We start from the raw sequence: 20,768 nt of genomic DNA, 5'->3' as shown, positions 1-20,768 counted from the left end.
CTACATCTATTCTCTTCCAAAATGATATTGATCACGCTATTTCTAAGTAAATAATGCGTCTATTTCTACTTATTTTCTTTTTCTAACTCTACTTACCTTCTTTTCCTTTATCAGACATCTGTTCAAATTTCTCACATGCTTCGGTCTGCGCTTGTTCCGCCTTGATATAATACAAATACAAATTTAAAATATCACAAAATATTAAATATGCATTTTGTTCATTGTTTTAAAACTTTCAAGATGCAATTTTATATAATGTAATATTTAGCATATCCGTCAGCAAAACTCATAGTAACACATCTCTATTGTAAAAATATTATAGTCACATAATAAATGATATAAATTATTGTGATAATGTTCAAGTGCATGCAAATGTCAATCATGCATAATATTTGACAATAACTTCTGTGCTGCAGTAATTAATTTGTACTAATTTGTTTTTCTATTTAAACCAATTATTTCATGTCATTATTTCACGATTATTTCATGATCATTATATGTTTTACATATTAATTGCTGTCTGTATATGAAAAAAAGTAAAAATATATGGTTTTTAGATAGAGGAATTATGAAATCAATATTTTTCTAATTTTATTTTTAGTAATAAACTTATACTATATCATATATATAATATCATAAAGTTTAGTATTCCTTTAAAATGCTTTTATGTAAAATGACAAGTAAATCTCAATCGAATTATTTTTGGCATTCTGTATATCTAAAAATAAGGGTAGAAGGGGAGGAGCTGATTTAAACAGGATCTAATATTTAAGCACTACTGCAACAAAAAAATATATGACACAAACAATGACACACCTCAGCAACCTCCAGTGCCTTGAAAAGCAAGAAAATTAAAGTTCTGATTAGATGCTATTCATGGCCATCACTTGATTATAGTATCTAATAATTGCAGTTTCAGTTTAACTGCTGCAATATTAATAAGTATGATCTTAAAAACTAATATTTGTATTCATTATATTTTAGTTTTGTTTGCCCTATTCCTGTAAGCGATTATTTAAGAATTGTATGTGACAGTATCACACTATATTGCATGAATCATTTTGCAAATTATAAGAAAATGTGAACTTACTGCATGAACATCCTTATTTTTGGCACGAGCTTTTTCAAGAATACGATTCGCAGATTCATATTCGTGTAAAGCTTTCAATCTTCTAAAAAGAAGCCTTTTAGCTGCAGCTGTATCTCTCATATAATAACGAAGAGTGTCTGATAATTTTAAATCTTCATCTGATGCTACACGTCCTTCAACTTTCTGCAAAAAAGAAAAAAAGTATTTAAATAAATAATGATAGCGGATTTAAAATTGAATAGAAATTTTAACTGCATTCTATAAAATATTCTTACTCGTAATTTCTCGAAAGTCTCAGCAATTTTAGTTAAAAATCTTTCGAGTTTTCCAGTATCTGTTGTAGCTAACTGTAAAAGATTAGTGGAAATCTTTATATATGAATCTGCTACATCTTTATGTTTAGCTGTTTGACGGTCAGATAACCTTGTGGCTTCTTTTAGGTTATGGTGGTAAGTTTGAAGGAATGTCATTTCTTGATCAAAGAAATCATTTACATCTTTCACTGTAGCCGATAAATAATATTCATCGGTAGTTTTGGAAAACGACTTTACTAGACCACCAAACATTTCCATTTTATTCTTTCCTGCAAAAATAAACAGAATATATTTTAGATATATTTTCTATATCTATTTCCATTTTGTGTTTGCATTTTAACATTGTTCAATGTATCAAGAATATTACCTCGTACGCAAAGATCTTGATCATATTCTAAGAATACCCTTAGATTATGATCATTCCGAAAAACTGGATGATGCGCCAATCTGGTCAAAAACATTTCGTGCATAGCAACAGTTTTTTTAAAAGTGGCTAAGTATTCCCTGCAAATAAATATATTAAGATTAGATTTTATTAGATCTTTACAGTCAAAATGTAATAATAAATATAGGATAAATCCATATATACAAAAAACTTACGCTTCCAATTCTTGCTTCATCTTATTAAACTCTTCGCGTGTCATATTTCCCTCACCTTCGCCAAGTTTTTGTAATTTCTCGCGCGATGCATCAAAGTCTGGTCTTGGTGGACATGGTGGAATCTATGATAATAACATCACAATATTAATATTAAAAAGTAAAACGCGAGAGTTAAATATATGATTAAAGACAAAGATTTCACATACAATGTAACCAGCATACTCTTCATTTTCCTCGAATCGATCATGGAGCCATACAAATTCTTCATGTTGCCTCACAACTAGATTGTCCGGTTTTTGAAATTCAGGTAAAGTAGTTTTCGTATGTACAGTAAACTTTACTTTATCCTTTTCACTGAGAGCATCCGAAATGTCCACTTGCAAGGACTTATCCGAGAGATCTATGGTATCAGCATGGATTGTCTAAAAGAAAAGATTAGAATAAAATTGTCGTTGGACAACGCGAAAACAAAAAGTCAGGCGCGTTATGATAATTATGATAAATATATATTATATCAATCAGGTAAATATAAGCTTGCGCAAGAGAAAGAAAGATAGAGAAACAACATCATAAATACCTTCTTCGGAGGCACACTGTTTAAGATGTCGGCAGTGTCACATATACCATCCTGCAACATTTTTCGCATAGATTAGAGACTGCAAGACGGGAGTGTTCGCGCGAAGGGGAGCGGACTTCGCGAAAGAATTGCGCCGATCGAACGCGTCAAGCGAACGGATCGCCGGCCACCGATTGATAACAGGTTCCACCTACCATCATGGCGTCCACTGGCGTCGTCTCCTCGCCACACCGTGTTTGACAGCAGTCCGATTAATAGGACCGTCACACCGAATAATATACACGTATCACTGTCGTATGGCAAGAGCAAACTGATGATCTCGAGTCTCAGATCTCAGACACGCTACGCGCGAACCCGTTGCCGGGGCCGACTGATGATGGCAGGATGGCACTTCCGTTGGTAAAGGAGAGCCGAGATACAACCACGGCATATCTCCGAGATGCAGCGCGACAATCGACTCGACCGGACTCGAATGCGATTCGATTCATCTGGCCGTGACGCGACACGCATAGGGTGCGTTCCGTTTCACGCATTGAGCGCATAAATCGCCTGGAAATCTATAGTTCACGTAACATATATTATAGATTTCCAGGCGATCTATGCACTCAATGCGTGAAACGGAACGCAGCCATAGACAAATCAGCTGTAGAGAAAAGTGCACACATCACGATGTATTCGTGTCGCGCGCGCGATATTTGAAATGACTTTAAATGTATCTACTTTATTCGAAGCATAGTATAAACGTAAAAATTGAAGTTATATATTAACATAGCATTAAATTTGTACGCAAGTTGTTAAAATTTCTGTGTTAAATTTGCATTTAACAATATGTACAAAACAATTTTTTTTATAAATTTCTGTCGTCATTTAAATAAAAATACCATTATGAAATATGTAACTTAAGTATAGTATAATATTAAATGTGATTTATATTCATTTTTTATTTTAATGAAAACTTGCAGTCTTGTCTCTTTTGCAGGACAATTGTGCTTGTTAATATATATATTTATTCATATAACACAATCCTGAAAGATTTAAAAAGTTTAAATAGTAAAAATGTATTTTTGATTTGCTTATATTACTAATAATGCCTTTATTTTCAGAAAAGTACCATAAATAATGATACCAATTGTTATAACATATGCAATCAGATTTTATGTAACTATTATATAGAATATAAATCTGTAATTGAATATAGGCCTCCTAATGGCATTGATTAATATATGTTTTATAATCGTCATCTTATACATCAACATTATATGATGTATCTTAGGATCAAGACCGATAAGTAATGTGCACATATATATTTTCCAATTAAAAAGATATGCCCAAAGCATACATACAAAATACAGCTGTCAATTAATGTTGACAGTGTAGAATTATCGCTAGATTATAATAAATTAAATGTATCGAACATAATTTCTTGAAGCCAATGTACATCATTTAATCATTACAGTGTACAAGCGCAAAAGAGGGATACAATGCTGACATTCTTTGGTATAACAATTAGATATAAGCTTGTAATTTGAGATATAAATAACATTTGATTACAGTAATATTTGAGGAACCAATTTTGTACTAATTAGATATAGTATATTCATGCTTATAGATGCGTTTCCTCGTAATTTCATTAAGAAATATTAATCTTAATGTATAATTTACTTGCCACCTGACAAATCTTTTAATAACGTGCACTACTAGAGCTTATCTCTTATTCATCATATACTTGAATATTTTTCGTGTCTCATGTCTCTTCAGATTCTGAAATATTCATAATAAATCTTGAAACAAAGGCAGGAACATTTGTTAAAATGGAATTATTTGTGGGCCTTGATGAAATATAGGTAAAATTATATCACTGCTATACTCATATCGGTATCTTTATCTATGGCTTTAATTATGGCTTTTGTATTATGCTGTTATGAATCAAACATGCATCCATTTTATAATTTACATAAATATAAAAATATATTCTTTAATATTATTAAATAATAATAAATTTAAATGTTAGTACAAATAATATGATAAGAATATAAAATTTTATAAAAAGTAATTAGAATGCAAAGTAATTAGAATTAGACATTAGTGTAATTAATTAGACATTAATATTGTCATACCTCATTATTGATGTCAAAGACTCCCTCCTGTATCTTTTCATATATTTCTTTTGCAGTATTGATGAATGCTTCTTCTACATTGGCTGCAGTCTTAGCACTAGTCTCCATAAAGACAAGACCATGCTCTCGTGCAAAAGCTTCGCCTTCTTCTCTCCTTACTTCTCTTCGACTATCCAAATCACTTTTGTTTCCAATTAACATGATAACCATATTGGAATTTGAGTGTTGCCTTGCATCTTCCAACCATGTTGTAAGATGATTGAAGGTTTCCCTACGTGTAATGTCATATACCAATAGAGCTCCAGCTGCTCCACGATAATATGACCTTGTTATAGAACGGAATGCCTCTTGGCCTGCCTATATAAAGCGTGAATCATAAAAATAATTAACATTTAATATCTACTACCTAAATAGTAACATATATATGTATATATATTCTTTTTTTCCTAATTTTATGTATATATCTTGGTAACGTTAAAATAAAAAAAATATAAGATTTCATAAAGAATGATTAAAAATATTTTCTTCAATAAGAATTAAAATTTATACAAATTTCTTTATATGAACAATAATATGTGTGTGTATATTAATGTAGATATTAATTATTAACATATCTCTTGCAAATTATAAACTTCTGCCTAATAAACATTAGTAATATAAAATATGACAATATGTATAGAATTATTAAAAATAATTACAGTATCCCAAATCTGCAATTTAATTTGCTTGCTATCAATGGTAATCATACGTGCACCAAACTCGACACCTATTGTCAAGTCATGGACTGGCTGAAATCTCTTATCCGTAAATTGAAGAAGGAGACAGGACTTTCCAACTCCTATATAAAAATATCATGGTTTTTAAATCACAATCTTTGATTGTAAAATCCTAGTAAAAAATACTCTTATTATTCTATTGAACATATATAGATGTATACAAACTAAAAAACTGTTTGATACTTGTCTTATTTTAATATCTATTTAATATTAAGTTCTTATGTAATATATTTACAATATTACATTTATTTAATTTAATTTTTCATGTATTGTTTAATATAATAATCACGTGCATGCAATAAATCCATCAATAGTATTAGAAAATAAAATTATAGAAATATTTGCATTTATAATAATAAACATATGTACAAAATGTACATGTGTATCTAATTGTAGTATGAATAATTCTGTTATAAAATACAAGCTATTTTTACAGCTGTCATCATTGAAATTAGCAAAACGATTTGTCAAGTCTTATAAAACTCAAATGACGCGCAATAACAACAAACCAAACTACAATGCACAAAACATATATAAAATTTATCGAAAAATACACGCGACGTACATATTTAAAGGGAACAAATGCGCTTTTAAGATAAGAGAATTTCCTCATCAGTAGCAGTTTCCAAAAGAAAAAAAAAAACTGGATTTACTCTCGCATTTGCAAATCAGCGATATCGCACGCCACGCGAGAACGAAAACAAAGGGGGCCCTGTCAAAGATGACGTAGAAAGCCACGGGACGAAGGTCCCGTTTCGTGGAGGTGTCTCGTGCGTAACGTGCATCGTTTATTTACCTGTGTCTCCGATAATGATATACTTGAACAAATACGCGTACGACATTTTCGAAACTGATGAGACGCGCGAGTAATTGTAGCTCCACAATATACACCAGGAAACAGAATACCCTTCTTCTGACTGTCTTATCTCTTCTGCTCCAACATGACGTCACGGAGACACTTCGGCAGGCCTCGGCGCGGCTCGGATCGCCTTCGACTTTTCCGATATCCCATCATTGTCACTCGCGTGGACAATGGACACGTCGTCGCGATATCGCCCGTTGATTGGTTGCGCGTGGCAGAGAGTTGAGATATATATATATATATCGCTTTATATTTAGTTTTATATTTCATAAGAGTATTGTATATATATTTTTAATAAAAATATATAAGCACGAAATTTATATAATATATAGATTGAAAACTGCTTAGTAATTTCACGCATATGACATGCACATAAAATGAATTCATGAAAATCGGGCTTTAGAAGAAAGTGATCGCTGAGGTCAACCGTCTTGAGAGCGATTTAAAGTCAGCTGTTATCTGATAACGAACAGAATTCGTCTCTTCCGGTGTGTATATATAATAAAATTACATACATATTCTATAAAAATCATAATTGTATTTTTCGTGCAACGATCTACAGTTAGTGGAATCGCGATCAACGTCAATTTTGGGTTTCTATATTGGCGGCAGTGTTTCCTCCCTCTCCGCGCTACCGTTTAGCGCTCGCACGTTGCGTCGGTCGCGCAATTCGGAATTGTTGCAACAAATACGGCGTGTATAGTAACGGACATTTTTCACGTATCTCTTTAGAAAGGTCAGTGGAATTCTTATCGGCGGAATCGCGTGAGCATCGTTCGACGTGCGTCAATTCGCGAACACGCGCCAATCGCTGCCAATTTTCCGCTGTTTCGCTTGAAAATACCGACGACGCTGTGGAATAAATCAGCAAAGTGCCCGACTACGTAAAAGCGCGCAAATCCGAGCGAGAGAGAGGCCTCGACAAATTCAGGTAATGCGAAGTACTTAACGTCTTTCTCGAGACGGGGAAAAAAAATCGGCTCGTTCGGGAACGATAACGTTCGATGTCGTCGAACGTTAACCTATCTAACGCGCGCGAAGCGTTGCTTTATTTAACAAACGCCTCCTCGTCAGATTCAGTTAAAATTCTATTGTAGCTCAAGGCCGATTTTTTTTCTCGCTCGAGAAGCTACTTGTCAACATTGGCAGTCGTTAAGGGAGACAAATATATCGTTATTCTATAGACTCTAATTCTATTTCTAAAAACTAACCTTTCTCTCAACTGTACTTATATTTTATGTAGATATACTTCGTGTGATCTTATTCTCTTGAATACATGTTTAAATAAAAATGACATTAAGCTATTGAATTGTAATGAAGTAATAATTTCTGTTTATAGTTGTCGAAGTAGTATGAATAATATAACCAGATAGAGAATAGGTTAACATTTATTGATGGAATATGTATTTAATATTTTTATATTCTGTAAAAAAAAATGCCGTTTTCGTTGATGACTAATTTATGAACTCACAGTGTATTTGTGCAATGATAACTTTCAATATAGTATACCTTATATCTTTGATAAAAGGAATCCTATACAAGCAAACCACCTGTTACATTACGTCTTCAGAATAGAATAAGTTAAGGAATATGAGTTTTTTATTAATTAAATGTAATGTTCTTAAAATATTTATTATATTAGGATTTATTTGTTCAGGAAACATATTTTTATTTGTAAATAACCATTTTGTAATTTTTTTCTAGAGTGATGCATGGAAGAAGATAACAAATCTGGAAATCATGGCGAACAGAAGGGACAAACCTACTGGTTTTGTGAGTAAAATTATTAAACTTTAATGCCAGAATGTTAATTAATGTTTTAATAAAGGAATATTGTAGAAGAAATAAAGATTTTATAAAAATACAATGCAGTAAACTCTGTAATAATAGTGTCATAAATCAGTTTTATAAAAGAAAACTATTATTATAAAAATTATTAAAATAATTTAGGTATATATATATATATACACAAAACAGTAGAAAGATAATACACTATTCTATTTAAAATATCAAAGTCTCTGAAGTTTATTGTGATTAAAATTTAAAAAAATAACTATTCTAAAATTTAACTACACCTTGCTTTAAAGTGTGTGATACAATTAAATTATTTTGAAATTGCACACACAAAAATACAATATAATAGTGTCTTTAAATAATTTTAGACAGGTCTGTATTATCTCTAATTTTAAATACAATATATCAATCAATTCTAACATCTTTAGTCAGTATATTTTAAGATATGCTTTTTTGCAATTCTTATCAGCAAATTCCGTAACGTCATCAACGCTTTACCATTTACGACAGTCATATTGTCATTAACGCCGAAGTAAGATCGAATGCTACTAATTTTCGATTTTTTCCTATTGTCACACGTATTATCGATTCTGTCAGTTAATGAACATTATTTGTGCGGTGATTTCTTGATACAGCGATAACGTGCGAATACATAAAATAATAAGTACGCGAATTGATGATATTATAAATTGAACACGAAAGAGAAAGAAAAAATTGAACTTAGAAAGAGTGAAAAATGTCTGGATCCCAAAGAATCCAAAGAAGAAAAACTTGGTATCATAAAGCCGAGGCTGGCATCGAAAAGGTGAAATAATTTTTTAAAAACTCTCGATTTTTGAAAACCAATCTTGATAAAATTATTAAATTTTCAAGATCAATTGATTTTAAAGAAGATTCGCGTAATATTAAACTTTACATATTTGAATTTAAAAATAGAAGATGAGTAATATATAGTTTCGTTATATCGCAATAATAAACTGTAGTAATCTTGAAATAGATATATTTTTAATATTTATTAATAAGTGAAATTTGTTCTTGGGAAACGTAATGTATGTATGTATATGTGAAAATGATGTGCACGCGAAGCACGGAACATGATAAAACGTGCAATGTAGGATTTCTATAGTGATATATACGCTATATGTGGGCATACGCAGAGTTCCTGTTATGTTATCGTATCTGTCGCTCTTTGTATCATTGCAGTGGAAGCATTTAACATACTATCGTTTACATAAAAAGAGTCGCTCTACTTTCCGATTACCACACTTCTTTCTACATTCATCTTTTGCTCTTTTAATTTTTGCTTTAAACGCTAATTTGTACACACATCGCAAAAATTTCCTTCACGATGATAGTCATTGTTCGATTTACAATTCGATTATCTTTGTGATATTAAACCTGTTATCGCAATATCTTGTTCAGTGATTCTCAAACGATGTTTCATAAAAAAATATTCAATAGAAATTTTATATTATTTAGAAAAATAATAAAAATAAAAGTTCTCTCTTTCTTTCTCTTTTGTTTCTTAAATTGCATAAGATTATTTAGAAATAATGTACATAATTAATACTGGCAAGTTTCATTTGTCAGATAAAAGCAGAAAAAAGTGAGAACCATTGCTTTGTGGTTTAATGCAACCTCCAGTAAAGAACGATATGCGTATGTACTTGATGACATACGCACGAATACACTAGTACATACATACAGTATCGACCTTAAACGCAGCAGAAATTCAAGCTGCATTATAACTCGCGCTTTATATCAAATGTCTACCTAATATAAATTGTCAATGTTATGTCATACAGTTACGCTTATTAATTTTATCGTTGACGGTCTTTAAATAATTTTTAATAATATGTAGTTTTTACGCGATGTCGATGGTATGTTGAAAGTCTCTGACAGCAAAAACCACATAACTACACCTTTCAGTACAACATTATCAGTAGCATTTAGTGTTCAGTGAATAGTGACAACAGTTGATGCAATAATCAGATATGTATAAGTAAAATGCGTAAAGAAAATTACATTTTATCAATTTCATCGCAACAACCAATACAATCCTAGACACAAATTCTTTACATAGTTATGCTTTATCTTTATGTAAATGGAATCTGTCGTACGCGTATATTGTTTTGTAATTTTTTTTGATATTATATTTCGTAATGATACATAAAATATCCTATAGTCATTAGCGAAATATTCCGTAGTGAACTATAGTGTTATTTTTTTCTCCACTATCTTTGTAATTATAATTCGTATATTATTAGAGTCTTTGAGGATTAATATATCATAGATATGTTAAAACCAAACCGGGATTATCTAATCCTTTATATATACGATTGTGACATCATACATTGCAGAAGTAGGTAAATTTCAAAATCTGACAGATGCATGCAGCGTTAAACATGCGTACAGACGCAAAAGTGCTAAGCGACAAGCGGCCTGACGTTTTCGCGGCGAAGACAAAGGCGCAGCTTTCAGACATGAAGATCATCTTCTGGGCAAGAGATGCGTAGGTCGAAAAAAAAAATCGTCTCACACATTCGACCTCCGTATGTATGTATGCCTATCGGAATTTCGCGTGACACCGTTTCGATCTCTCTTGCTCTCGTGCAAGAGAAGGCCGCTCGGGCTGTTGGCGTCATCGCTCGGCTGTTCGCACAAGTGAGATCATCCGTGTAGCCGCGCGTAATTTTTTTTCCGGTTAATCAGGAATAATTAAAACCACCGGTTAATTCCCGAGGAGCGCGTGAAAAGCGTTGTACATTGCTCATGTGCGGTACTCGTGAAGAAGTACATACTCACGGAATTGAGGTGAATAAAAATTGATGCGAGGGAAAATAATTAAGCTGTATTCTACCGTACAAATAATATCATGTGATAGTTCACTACATTATACTTTATAATCTTTATTTCTTTTACAATATATCTGTTGAAGAGCTTTCGATCTAACAAATATGATAAACTTATATCTTATTTGCCAGTTTTTAAACTTTGAAAGATAGTTTCTCAATTATAAGATTTATATGTGTATAATACTTTAAATTAGTTTTTTTTTTATATCGATTGCGATATTTATGATTTTATTCTCAATTAAAATAATGTTTTGTCTCTTTTTATTTATAGTTCTAATCCTAAATAGAATATAGCGTTAGTTAAACTACGATTCAAGTTAAAGAATTTTTTTCTGCAAATATTTAAATCAGACGTGCTTATTTCTTTCTTTTATTTTAATTATTGTGTTTATTTATAATAATAATCAAATCAAAAAATTCTTTATGTATATACGTTAATCTCATTTAGAGCTCCGGTTTCGTTATGTTATTTACATCATGATATATAAAGGATAGATACATAGAAAACGTTACATAATTTGTTACGTAAAGAACATAAGAAACAAATATACATTATAGTGCAACGACCGTGAGGAAAAGATAAATAAATAAATATTTACATATGTCAAAAGTAATTAAGTTTTAAATTGAATATTGAAAATGACATTTACGAGAATCCTAGTAAAATATTGAGAAATGAAAGAATGAAGGAATTTTAATGCGAATTTTGCAATTTCTGGATTCAATATCTTGAAATACTACTATTGTGCTGCATTTCGGCGTGGCGTCACATTACGTAACGCTCTATATACGAACATAAACGGCCACCTGTTCTATCGCGCCGTCGTTAAACGGCTATAATACTGCAAATAGTGGGATTAAGAAAAATTCTGTTTACCAGACTAATTTATTGAGAAGAAATAAATATAAAATAATTTAAGTTAAAAAATATATTTTAATTATTTAATTATTTCAGAAGACATTTTTAAAATGCTGAAATAATTAAATAATTAAAATATATTCTTTTAACTTAAATTATTTTATATTTATTTCTTCTCAATAAATTGGTCTGGTAAACAGAATTTTTCTTAATCCCACTATTTGGAGTATTATAGCCGTTTAACGACGGCGCGATAGAACAGGTGGCCGTTTATGTTCGTATATAGAGCGTTACGTAATGTGACGCCACGCCGAAATGCAGCACAATAGTAGTATTTCAAGATATTGAATCCAGAAATTGCAAAATTCGCATTAAAATTCCTTCATTCTTTCATTTCTCAATATTTTACTAGGATTCTCGTAAATGTCATTTTCAATATTCAATTTAAAACTTAATTACTTTTGACATATGTAAATATTTATTTATTTATCTTTTCCTCACGGTCGTTGCACTATAATGTATATTTGTTTCTTATGTTCTTTACGTAACAAATTATGTAACGTTTTCTATGTATCTATCCTTTATATATATGTATCATGATGTAAATAACATAACGAAACCGGAGCTCTAAATGAGATTAACGTAATTAATCTCGATTTTGTTAATCTGGACTATTCGCTGTTGTGCAAATATGTAACATTTTGCAGAAGACAGATAATACTTAATGTCAAAGATTGATCAAGTTTCATATTGACTTCACTTACGCCCATCTGTAAAATACACGTCATGCATACGTGCTAAAGACAGCATTTGAGGTCTTTTCGTGTTAAATCTGAAGACATCGAATTCGTGTCAAGTTTACACCGAGCATGGTCTCGATCGAGATCAAGAAACCATGTATATCGATCGCGACACAGAAAGACTGTATGTCAACGTCGAGAATAACCTCGGGACATCAACCTTTGGAATATTTACCGTATCAAAATACACATTAATCAGTTATATAAATAACAAATAAAATTTTTTCACAATTATCTATAAGAAAAATAAAACTATTAGAAGAAACGCAAAATTAAATTTATGCTTGTATAAAGTAATAAAAACCCATTATTATTATAATTTCTAAAAAAACATGCTAAATGAAATAATTTGAATATGTAATTAAATTATATTTTGTAACACAATTATAACATTGTGTATAGAGAAAGAGAGAGTAAAATATCCTACAAAAAATAAAATTCTTTTTGTATTTCTATTGGACGTTATCTGCAAAATATCTTCTTTAATATGAAAATTATTAAAATAATATTAAAATATCGCTATTAACGATATTTAATATTGCTATCAAAATATCGAAATATCTTTAAAATCGTCATTAAGAATAAATCTTTTGTAAATCTCTGCTTATAATGTAGCCGTTTTGTTCTTCCAAAACCATTTGATCAATGACAAACACAGTGTTTTTTATCGAACTTGCCGAAACCTTGGTCTATTCGGAGCAGTGACGTAGTCGATCGGGCACATTCCGCGATATGCAAGGATCCACATGATTCACGACAGCGATTTATCCTTTTGGTCGGGGTCAACTACATAATCGGTATGAAAGGAGGCGGAGAACGCGGGCGTATATAACGAATAACTTGAAATTTAATATAAGAAAAAAGAAAATTATTATTATTATTGAGTTATAAAACTATTTTTAGTGCTTTTGAAGTAGAACAGGAGTAATTGAAGTGGAACGGTTAAGATAAAACATCTTTTGTAGCAAGCAACAATATTGTGATAAAATAATCCTTATATTCGTTTTCTTTGAGTAAAAGCTTTTCTATCAAAACAAAAGAACCGAAAAATCTTTCAAGGATCAGGGATATTTATTGATAGTATGACGTCAGCGGCGCAAGAATAACCTACCATCTGGAATTATAACGTTAGGAGCGAGAAAATAAAGGAGAAAGTTTCTTATAACTTATGCGAGAGAAATGATCTTCCGTCGATAGAACTGTCACATATTCGATGTAAACTTACTATCGCAGGAGCTTCATTGAAAAAAGAATGAACTATAGAAAACTAGGACATTTGTATGAATAAGTGTGAAACTACACTTATTAAAACGGCGCAAAACAATGAAAATGTGAAGTCGAGTGGTATAATTAAGTATAATAAAAAAGTTTAAATTGTCTTCAAAGATTGAAACCTCAACTTAAACATAAATAGAACAATATGATTTCTTGATGAAAAAATTAATATTTATTCTACAATTATATATGTATATCAGAAGAATAGTGAAAGGAAGAGAAAATAATTATATGTATAAATTCATTAAGAAATTAAACAACTCTTGATTTTATAATAGGTTTGAATTGATTACATCTTCAAGAAATTATTTTACATATTATTAAAGCAACATAAATGTGATATATTTGGATAACAAAATTTTATCATATTTTATAAATGATGTAATTTTAATTGGCTTTCAATGACAAAATTGTTTATTTAAATTTAAATTGTCCGAGACTTTATCATTAATTTTCTCGATGCTGATATCAAGGATTACGTGTAAGAAGATAGTTCACACGAGAGGATATTACGATCCTGATTCTAATCCTCTTTGGCTTACGTAATTTACACGCGGCTCATTGTTGGCTGACAATGATCTAAATATGCACGCGCGGAAAAGGAATCAGTTTTTTTAGTTAGCACACTTCTTACAAATTTCAGGTCCGGTGAGCTTGTTTTTGATAAGCGGTCACCGTAGAGAAGATACGGTTCCGCGATACCAGCGTACCGTAAGAATACGCGCTGGGACGTCCGACGCGATCTTTTGGTTTCTTTAATTCCACCACACGATGCCGTTATGTTAATCTTACGTTACGGCCTAACTGTACCGACTTTATATACGTATATATGCACGCTCATAGTATACAAGCGCACCTTTACATACGTACGAATCGGAGTAACGAGTCACTGATCAGCTATTATGAAATTGCAAAATTTGGCACAATAATAAATTGATTGGATTTTCCTTTAATTTTTCTTTTTCTCTTTGAATCTTTTATTCCTCTCAACTACAAAATATTGATTGGATACAGATAACATATAGCGTCATAGACGCTCTTTTAATCTGCAGTTTTTTTTTTCAACTTGATATTAATTTTTTTAATAAGGAATACATAAAATTGTTTCCGAGTAATAACTATAATTAAAAATTTAACAATCTATTCTAAATTTAATAATTTTAATTTTAAATACATTTTATTTTTATTTAGACATTTTTTTATACAAATATTTAATACTATTAATTGAATTTTTTTATATAAACTTTAATATTGAAATTATGAAATCGAATCAAATTTTTGCGAAGAAAAATTGATTGTAATTTGACGCAAGAATCATTAGACGAAAAAAAAATTATGGAACTTGGGATATATGTGCTTATATACAGAGAAATGCATATATTAAATGTGAAATAAATATATAAAGTTGATTACGAGCATAAAGATAGCTGTAATATTTAAAAAATCTGTCGTTTGAATTAGCGAACGAACTTTCTATAATAGCAATAATTCCGGATTACGAATCGTTATGTCACGTCATATTTAACCGTAAATGTGCTGCTACGATCATTGCTCTTACATTAAAAAAAAAATGTATTTTTACGCAACGATTGTGCAAAGATCTAGGAAATATCCATCTCAGAAATAATTTTACTTTTAATCTATTAGGATAACTACAATGAGACTACTAAACCTATGTTATCTCTCTGCGAAGGGGAAGATAATAATAATGAATTAAAATTAACATAAAATTAAAATAATAATGAATTAAATAAGGGGGAGATAATAATAAAAAATAAATATTTTAATTTCGATTAAATAAAAAATAAAATTTTATTTTTGATTGCAGATTCAAAGTCTAATTTATGAAAATTACCAAATATACAAAAAATAACTGATATTACTTGTGTATATAAATAATTCTCAGCAAAATAAAAGTACTATCATCAAGGCTTGTTTTGAAAAAAAGTAAAATTGAAGCTTTATGCAACTGCGATGCTAATATGTTAATTAAGCTAATGGAGGAAAGTGAGAAGGTTGTCTGGTCACATTCTATACATAGTCTCTCTAATATAAGGAAATATCATGGCTAGTTTATTTTTATCACTTTTTGTGGGTTGGGTCGAGCTGTGTGTCTTAAATAATAATGTAATGAACGTTTCGGGTTCGTAACGAAAAATGTCGGGGAAGGGATGAGTATCGCGTGCATTCAAACGTCATGGACCGGCATGCAATCTCCAGTCAGTCTGTCGCTGTCCTTCTCCACGTGCGGTTCTTTTCGGTCGAGTCTCCTTTCGCTAAATCATTCGAATTCCTCTTTGACAGTTTGTGAGTGTAATGATAGCATAATTAAAAATATTACGTTACATTTGAAAATTGTTGTCGTAAAAATACTTCGAATAAAGAAATAACAGTGATAATTAGTAGTGAACGCACAATGTTGCAATATTTAAAAAGTATCGTAAATAACTCGAGTCTTCCAGACGTCGAAAAAAATCTCGTTCTTAAGCAAAAATTTGTTTGAAATATTTTCGTGAATATTAATAATTTCATGTTATTATTAATGATTATTATTGATTAATACACTCCGTTGATATATTATTTATTATTAATCCTGACAACTTTTTCGATAGAATGAATATCCTTTCAATTTTTCGAAATCTTTCTTGTAATTTATCGGTCTAACATAAGAGAATTTCATCTACTACGATCATCATTTTATATTTATTTGGCTTGCGTTAATTTGCTCAGCTAATCAGTTGCGACATACCTGTACATATGTCTCTTTTCCATTTTCCTGGCATTATTAAAATGTACGTGTAACCGATCTGTTTTAATCCGAGCGACTAAATTATTCGTATTCGCGAGTATATATGCATGGCTATGGTGTTACAGTGATTGTCATAGACGTGTGCACGGAAACGTCAACCGGTGTTTCCGCCATAAGGAATAACGTACGTTTGAAGCTACTGGATGCGTGAAAGCCGATAAAAGCCAGCTCTGCTGGCACAATGTGAGCTGAAAAAAATTGTTTCTTCCCACTTCGTGACATTTCAAAGCATCGTTCCCAATAAAAAAATTACAAAAAATACGTGAATAAGTGTCGCGTGTGGGTTTACCTAAAAATAAAAGTGCGTCCGTCACGTCTCTCGAATCAGCTTGGACCTGCGACCTTACGCGCGTGTCTGATGTGAGTCATTCGTCGCCATTCGTCGAAGAATCAATTATCTTTGAAGTGTCATCGCGAACACACGCGTCGCAATGATCACGGATTGGGTAAGCTTTCGTTTTAATCGGATATTAATTTGATATTAAAAAATACTGGCAGTTCTTACAGCTACGTAATCAAATTAAGAGTTAAAAATAGCCCAAGTTTTATTTCGATAAATTTAAAATAATTTTTGAATCTTCGGAATTTGTAAATATGTTTGATAGCCATTAAAAAATGAAAAACAATTTTTAAAATTTAGTAAAAGAAAATTTGAGATATGTATAATTGCATAGAATCATTTGCTCGGCGTTTTATTTAGATTTGTATATAAATAATAATTATTAGTCAGCTATTAATTTAATTGTGTTAGAGGCTGCTATGTCATTTTGTATATTATGACAACTTTCGCGAATCCGTGAGATCACGAGAAAACGTCATCCTAGATACCACTATAAATTGCATTACTGATGTAGAGTTAATAATTATCGGATAAAATGTTCTAGAGCTTTCGCAATGCCGTTTTTTAATCAAACGCTGAAGTTGATACGAGACAATTCTGTTATCATTTATTGTGGATGTGCAGCATTTATCGTAGCGGAAAGACGCTATGGATAAAAGATTTTACAGTATGATGATTTATGCACGTATATAGCCGTCGTTCTTTAACTGTATTACCCAGCAATCGAAGAATGTATAATAGCGGTAGTTAATTTGACACACGTGTCACTTTTCGTCACGTTTGCATGCTTATTACAATTCGTAGCTTCTCCGATCGCACCGATCAAGCCTCGATTTCGGTGCGAAATATTCTTCAGAGTTTAATAAAATTGCGGCAAGTCGGCTTAATAGCCGGTGGGACACGACGTGGCAAATATTTTCCGGTCGCTTCTTCCTTAACACTTTTGCGCATCAAATGCGTTGCGTATCGTGCAAACGCGTGTCCAGTTATTTCGCGGTAAGTGGATGGACTAATTGCTTCCATCTCCGGCGTGCGATTTCGTGTCATCCCGCAATAAATTCAACATACTTCCAAGCATGTTACTAAATTACGTGCGAGCGCGAATTGTGTGCCGCTTGAACGATTATGTCATCGTAAAATGCAAACTCGAGTCGCACACGCGTTACCGCAAAAAGAAAACATTTACGATTGAACTGGGGTATCGGAATGTCGTTTATTAAAAACGTTTTTGCGGGCCGATTGAATTGACGTTCGATTCGAGATTTCATCTCTCAGATCAATTTGAAACGTTCACCTTTGCGATTCATTGCTTATATAGATCCTGATTTCCGAAGAGCATCCTGTATAAATTTCTAGTGTTACTTTATAAAATATTTGTTTTCACAAATCGTTAGATATGCAGATCCTCAGCTCTATGAATATTCCATCTCTCACAATACATAAATATTGTTCTATATCAAAATTTTTATCTTATTATGTAGACAAGAGTATTTATTATTATCTGAAGGAATAAATAAAGAATAAATAAAATCTTGATAATGATATGTACAGCATAATGATAGTAAAGCGAAATTGCTCCATTGGAGATAGCTTTCTCTTTGTTAAATTGAAAACGCGGAGAATTGATTATGGTGCTATTAAGTAAGTTAATTTTTAATAAATTAATAATAAACACTTTCTAAAATGTCGGCATAAAATTACTGTTGCAGTTGGACACATGGTTCGGTCGACCGAAAAAGGCCGGTCGCGGGAGTGGAACACGTGGCTATTCGGGCAGCAACACCATACCCAGGCCACATTCCGGCGACGACATCAACGAGATCGAACAACAGCGTTGCATCATCGAGAGGATGGATGAGGAGACAGTGAACGACAGATTCGAGGAAATGCTGGTGAGTGTGCACATTGGACATATTTTACACATACATATGTACTCTAATAATTAAGTTCGTAGACATATCTTTTCTTCTAGCTCAAATTCTATAGAAAATACGCATAATTAATTTCTTATTCCTAAATTTTATGCACACTTCCGATACCATGTAAATAATGTACTCAGTAATTATTTAATAATAAGATATTTCTTAACTGTATCGAAGATATCGAATAATATTTTAAAAGAACAAGGAATAAATTGTTGCTATTTTTCTGCTTAGGCCAATATGAATCTAACCGAGGAGAAGAAAGAACCCTTGCGCCAGCAATCGGAGTCGAAGAAGAAAGAAATGTTGGTATTGCACTACAAAGGCAGTATACAGGAGAACCGATCAAAATTCGACAAGCCGGCAGACTATATACAATATTTGGCGCAACCCGATTTAAGTGTCAACAAAATCTACAATTGCATCGAATCCCTCAGGATCGCGCTCACCAACAATCCGCTCAGCTGGGTGCAAGAGTTTGGTACCAAAGGGCTCAAGCAAGTTTTGGCTACTCTCAATGAGTGTTATCGAAAGTGAGTTTTACACACTCTCGAAAAAGATGTTCCGTAGCGTTTAAATCAGTCGTTGAATTAATTCTCTAACGATCGATATTGTTCTCTCTATTCCAGTGCCTTCATATATTATGATAGGTAATTCACGTAAAAGTACTATTTGCTTGAATGTTTTGCGATACTATTTGTTACGTTAATATTTTTTAATCGCCTATGTTTTTACATCTAATGAGAACGAAATGTTGCTAGTAATAACGAAAAAGTGATTAATTTTCAAAAAACGCAAGATCTCCATAATTATGAAATAGTTTAATTACTTTATTTGCGCCATTCAGCAAAAAATATTTCTAATTTTTATTCAATCATTTTATTTTAGTTTTGCATGATACGCATCCTGCTTGTGACAGAATTATATTACGAAATCTATGTGATCCTTTATTAATACAAAAAATAATTTGTTTTTCCTCAGTGACAACCGTTACGAGCGAATACAGTACGAATGTATTCGTTGTTTAAAGGCTATTATGAATAATACCGTTGGTATAAAGGAAATGTTGGCCCATCACGAAGCTCTTACGATCGTAGCTAGATCACTGGAGCCGACGAAACCGTCCGTAATGTCCGAAGCTGTAAAGTTACTCGGCGCGGTGTGCCTCATATCGAGCGATAGTCACAAAAAAGTTTTAGATGCAATTACTATGAACGGCGAGTTCAAAGGTCGGGAAAGATTTTTGCCGATCGTACAAGGGTTGATGAATAAAAAGAATGAAAATTTAAGGGTATGTTTTGTTTATTTGTACAATTTATCAAATTAATTAAAAGATTTATGAAATTTGTGTTTAGTAATTTAATGATGAATCACTACAATGTCATTATATACGCGCGAAAATTTTTAGCAAGTCGCTATGTTTCTCTTTTATTTTTATATTTGTTCAAAAAATGTTTATTTGTTCGTTACAAATAGGATATTATGTCGTAGGTAGTATGTCTTCAACTCATAAACTCGATAATATCGTCCGCCGAGGATCTAGATTTTCGCTTACACCTCAGAAATGAAGTAATGCGAGTCGGTTTAGCTGACATTCTCGAAATGTTAGAAAAAGACGAGTCGGAAGATTTGGCGACTCATTTAAAAATTTTTAATGATCATAAAGAAGAAGATTACGAGGAATTTGTACAAAGATTTGATAACGTACGTTTAGAATTAGATGACGTTAATGACTGCTTTGAAGTAGTTAAAAATATGGTAATGGATACTACTGCTGA

General features: G+C 31.7%; 3 protein-coding genes across 8 annotated transcripts in view; 1 reads left to right on the top strand and 2 right to left on the bottom strand.

Annotated features, from left to right (window-relative positions):
• The window catches only part of LOC115241050 (sorting nexin-6), a 6,667-nt gene extending 3,636 nt beyond the window's left edge, over positions 1–3,031 (bottom strand). Inside the window, exons 1-9 of one of the 3 annotated variants that reach the window (XM_029816569.1) lie at positions 2,776–3,031; positions 2,582–2,632; positions 2,211–2,426; positions 2,005–2,126; positions 1,772–1,908; positions 1,366–1,673; positions 1,091–1,273; positions 817–834; positions 97–160 (exon numbers count right to left, since the gene is read on the bottom strand). In XM_029816569.1, coding sequence (XP_029672429.1) covers positions 97–160; positions 817–834; positions 1,091–1,273; positions 1,366–1,673; positions 1,772–1,908; positions 2,005–2,126; positions 2,211–2,426; positions 2,582–2,632; positions 2,776–2,781 — 1,105 coding nt within the window. In that variant the 5' untranslated portion in view covers positions 2,782–3,031. Of the gene's footprint in view, positions 1–96; positions 161–816; positions 835–1,090; positions 1,274–1,365; positions 1,674–1,771; positions 1,909–2,004; positions 2,127–2,210; positions 2,427–2,581; positions 2,657–2,775 lie in introns of those variants that run through there. The other 2 variants (XM_029816568.1, XM_029816570.1) reach the window with 2 other exon arrangements.
• Positions 3,032–4,664: 1,633 nt separating this feature from the next.
• On the bottom strand, positions 4,665–6,442 carry LOC115241054 (ras-related protein Rab-2A). The gene is made up of 3 exons (XM_029816577.1): positions 6,271–6,442; positions 5,397–5,536; positions 4,665–5,055 (listed from the first exon to the last, which is right to left on the bottom strand). Exons 1-3 carry the CDS (start codon positions 6,314–6,316, stop codon positions 4,693–4,695), a joined length of 549 nt encoding a protein of 182 aa, XP_029672437.1. The 5' UTR covers positions 6,317–6,442; the 3' UTR covers positions 4,665–4,692.
• A 390-nt stretch (positions 6,443–6,832) lies between these two features.
• LOC115241046 (protein diaphanous) overlaps positions 6,833–20,768 on the top strand; it is a 23,098-nt gene continuing 9,162 nt past the window's right edge. The window contains exons 1-7 of one of the 4 annotated variants that reach the window (XM_029816560.1): positions 6,833–7,267; positions 8,041–8,109; positions 18,778–18,960; positions 19,225–19,523; positions 19,620–19,640; positions 19,972–20,281; positions 20,482–20,764. In XM_029816560.1, the coding sequence (XP_029672420.1) occupies positions 8,077–8,109; positions 18,778–18,960; positions 19,225–19,523; positions 19,620–19,640; positions 19,972–20,281; positions 20,482–20,764 (1,129 nt within the window). In that variant the 5' untranslated portion in view covers positions 6,833–7,267; positions 8,041–8,076. Of the gene's footprint in view, positions 7,268–8,040; positions 8,110–16,969; positions 17,175–18,777; positions 18,961–19,224; positions 19,524–19,619; positions 19,641–19,971; positions 20,282–20,481; positions 20,765–20,768 lie in introns of those variants that run through there. The other 3 variants (XM_029816563.1, XM_029816562.1, XM_029816561.1) reach the window with 3 other exon arrangements.

Source organism: Formica exsecta, unplaced genomic scaffold (genome assembly GCF_003651465.1).
Source record: "Formica exsecta isolate Colony F162 unplaced genomic scaffold, ASM365146v1 scaffold465, whole genome shotgun sequence".
Classification (NCBI taxonomy): Eukaryota; Metazoa; Arthropoda; class Insecta; order Hymenoptera; family Formicidae; genus Formica; species Formica exsecta.
The sequence above is the reverse complement of the archived record's forward strand: the minus strand, read 5'-3'. Positions and strand labels throughout refer to the sequence as shown.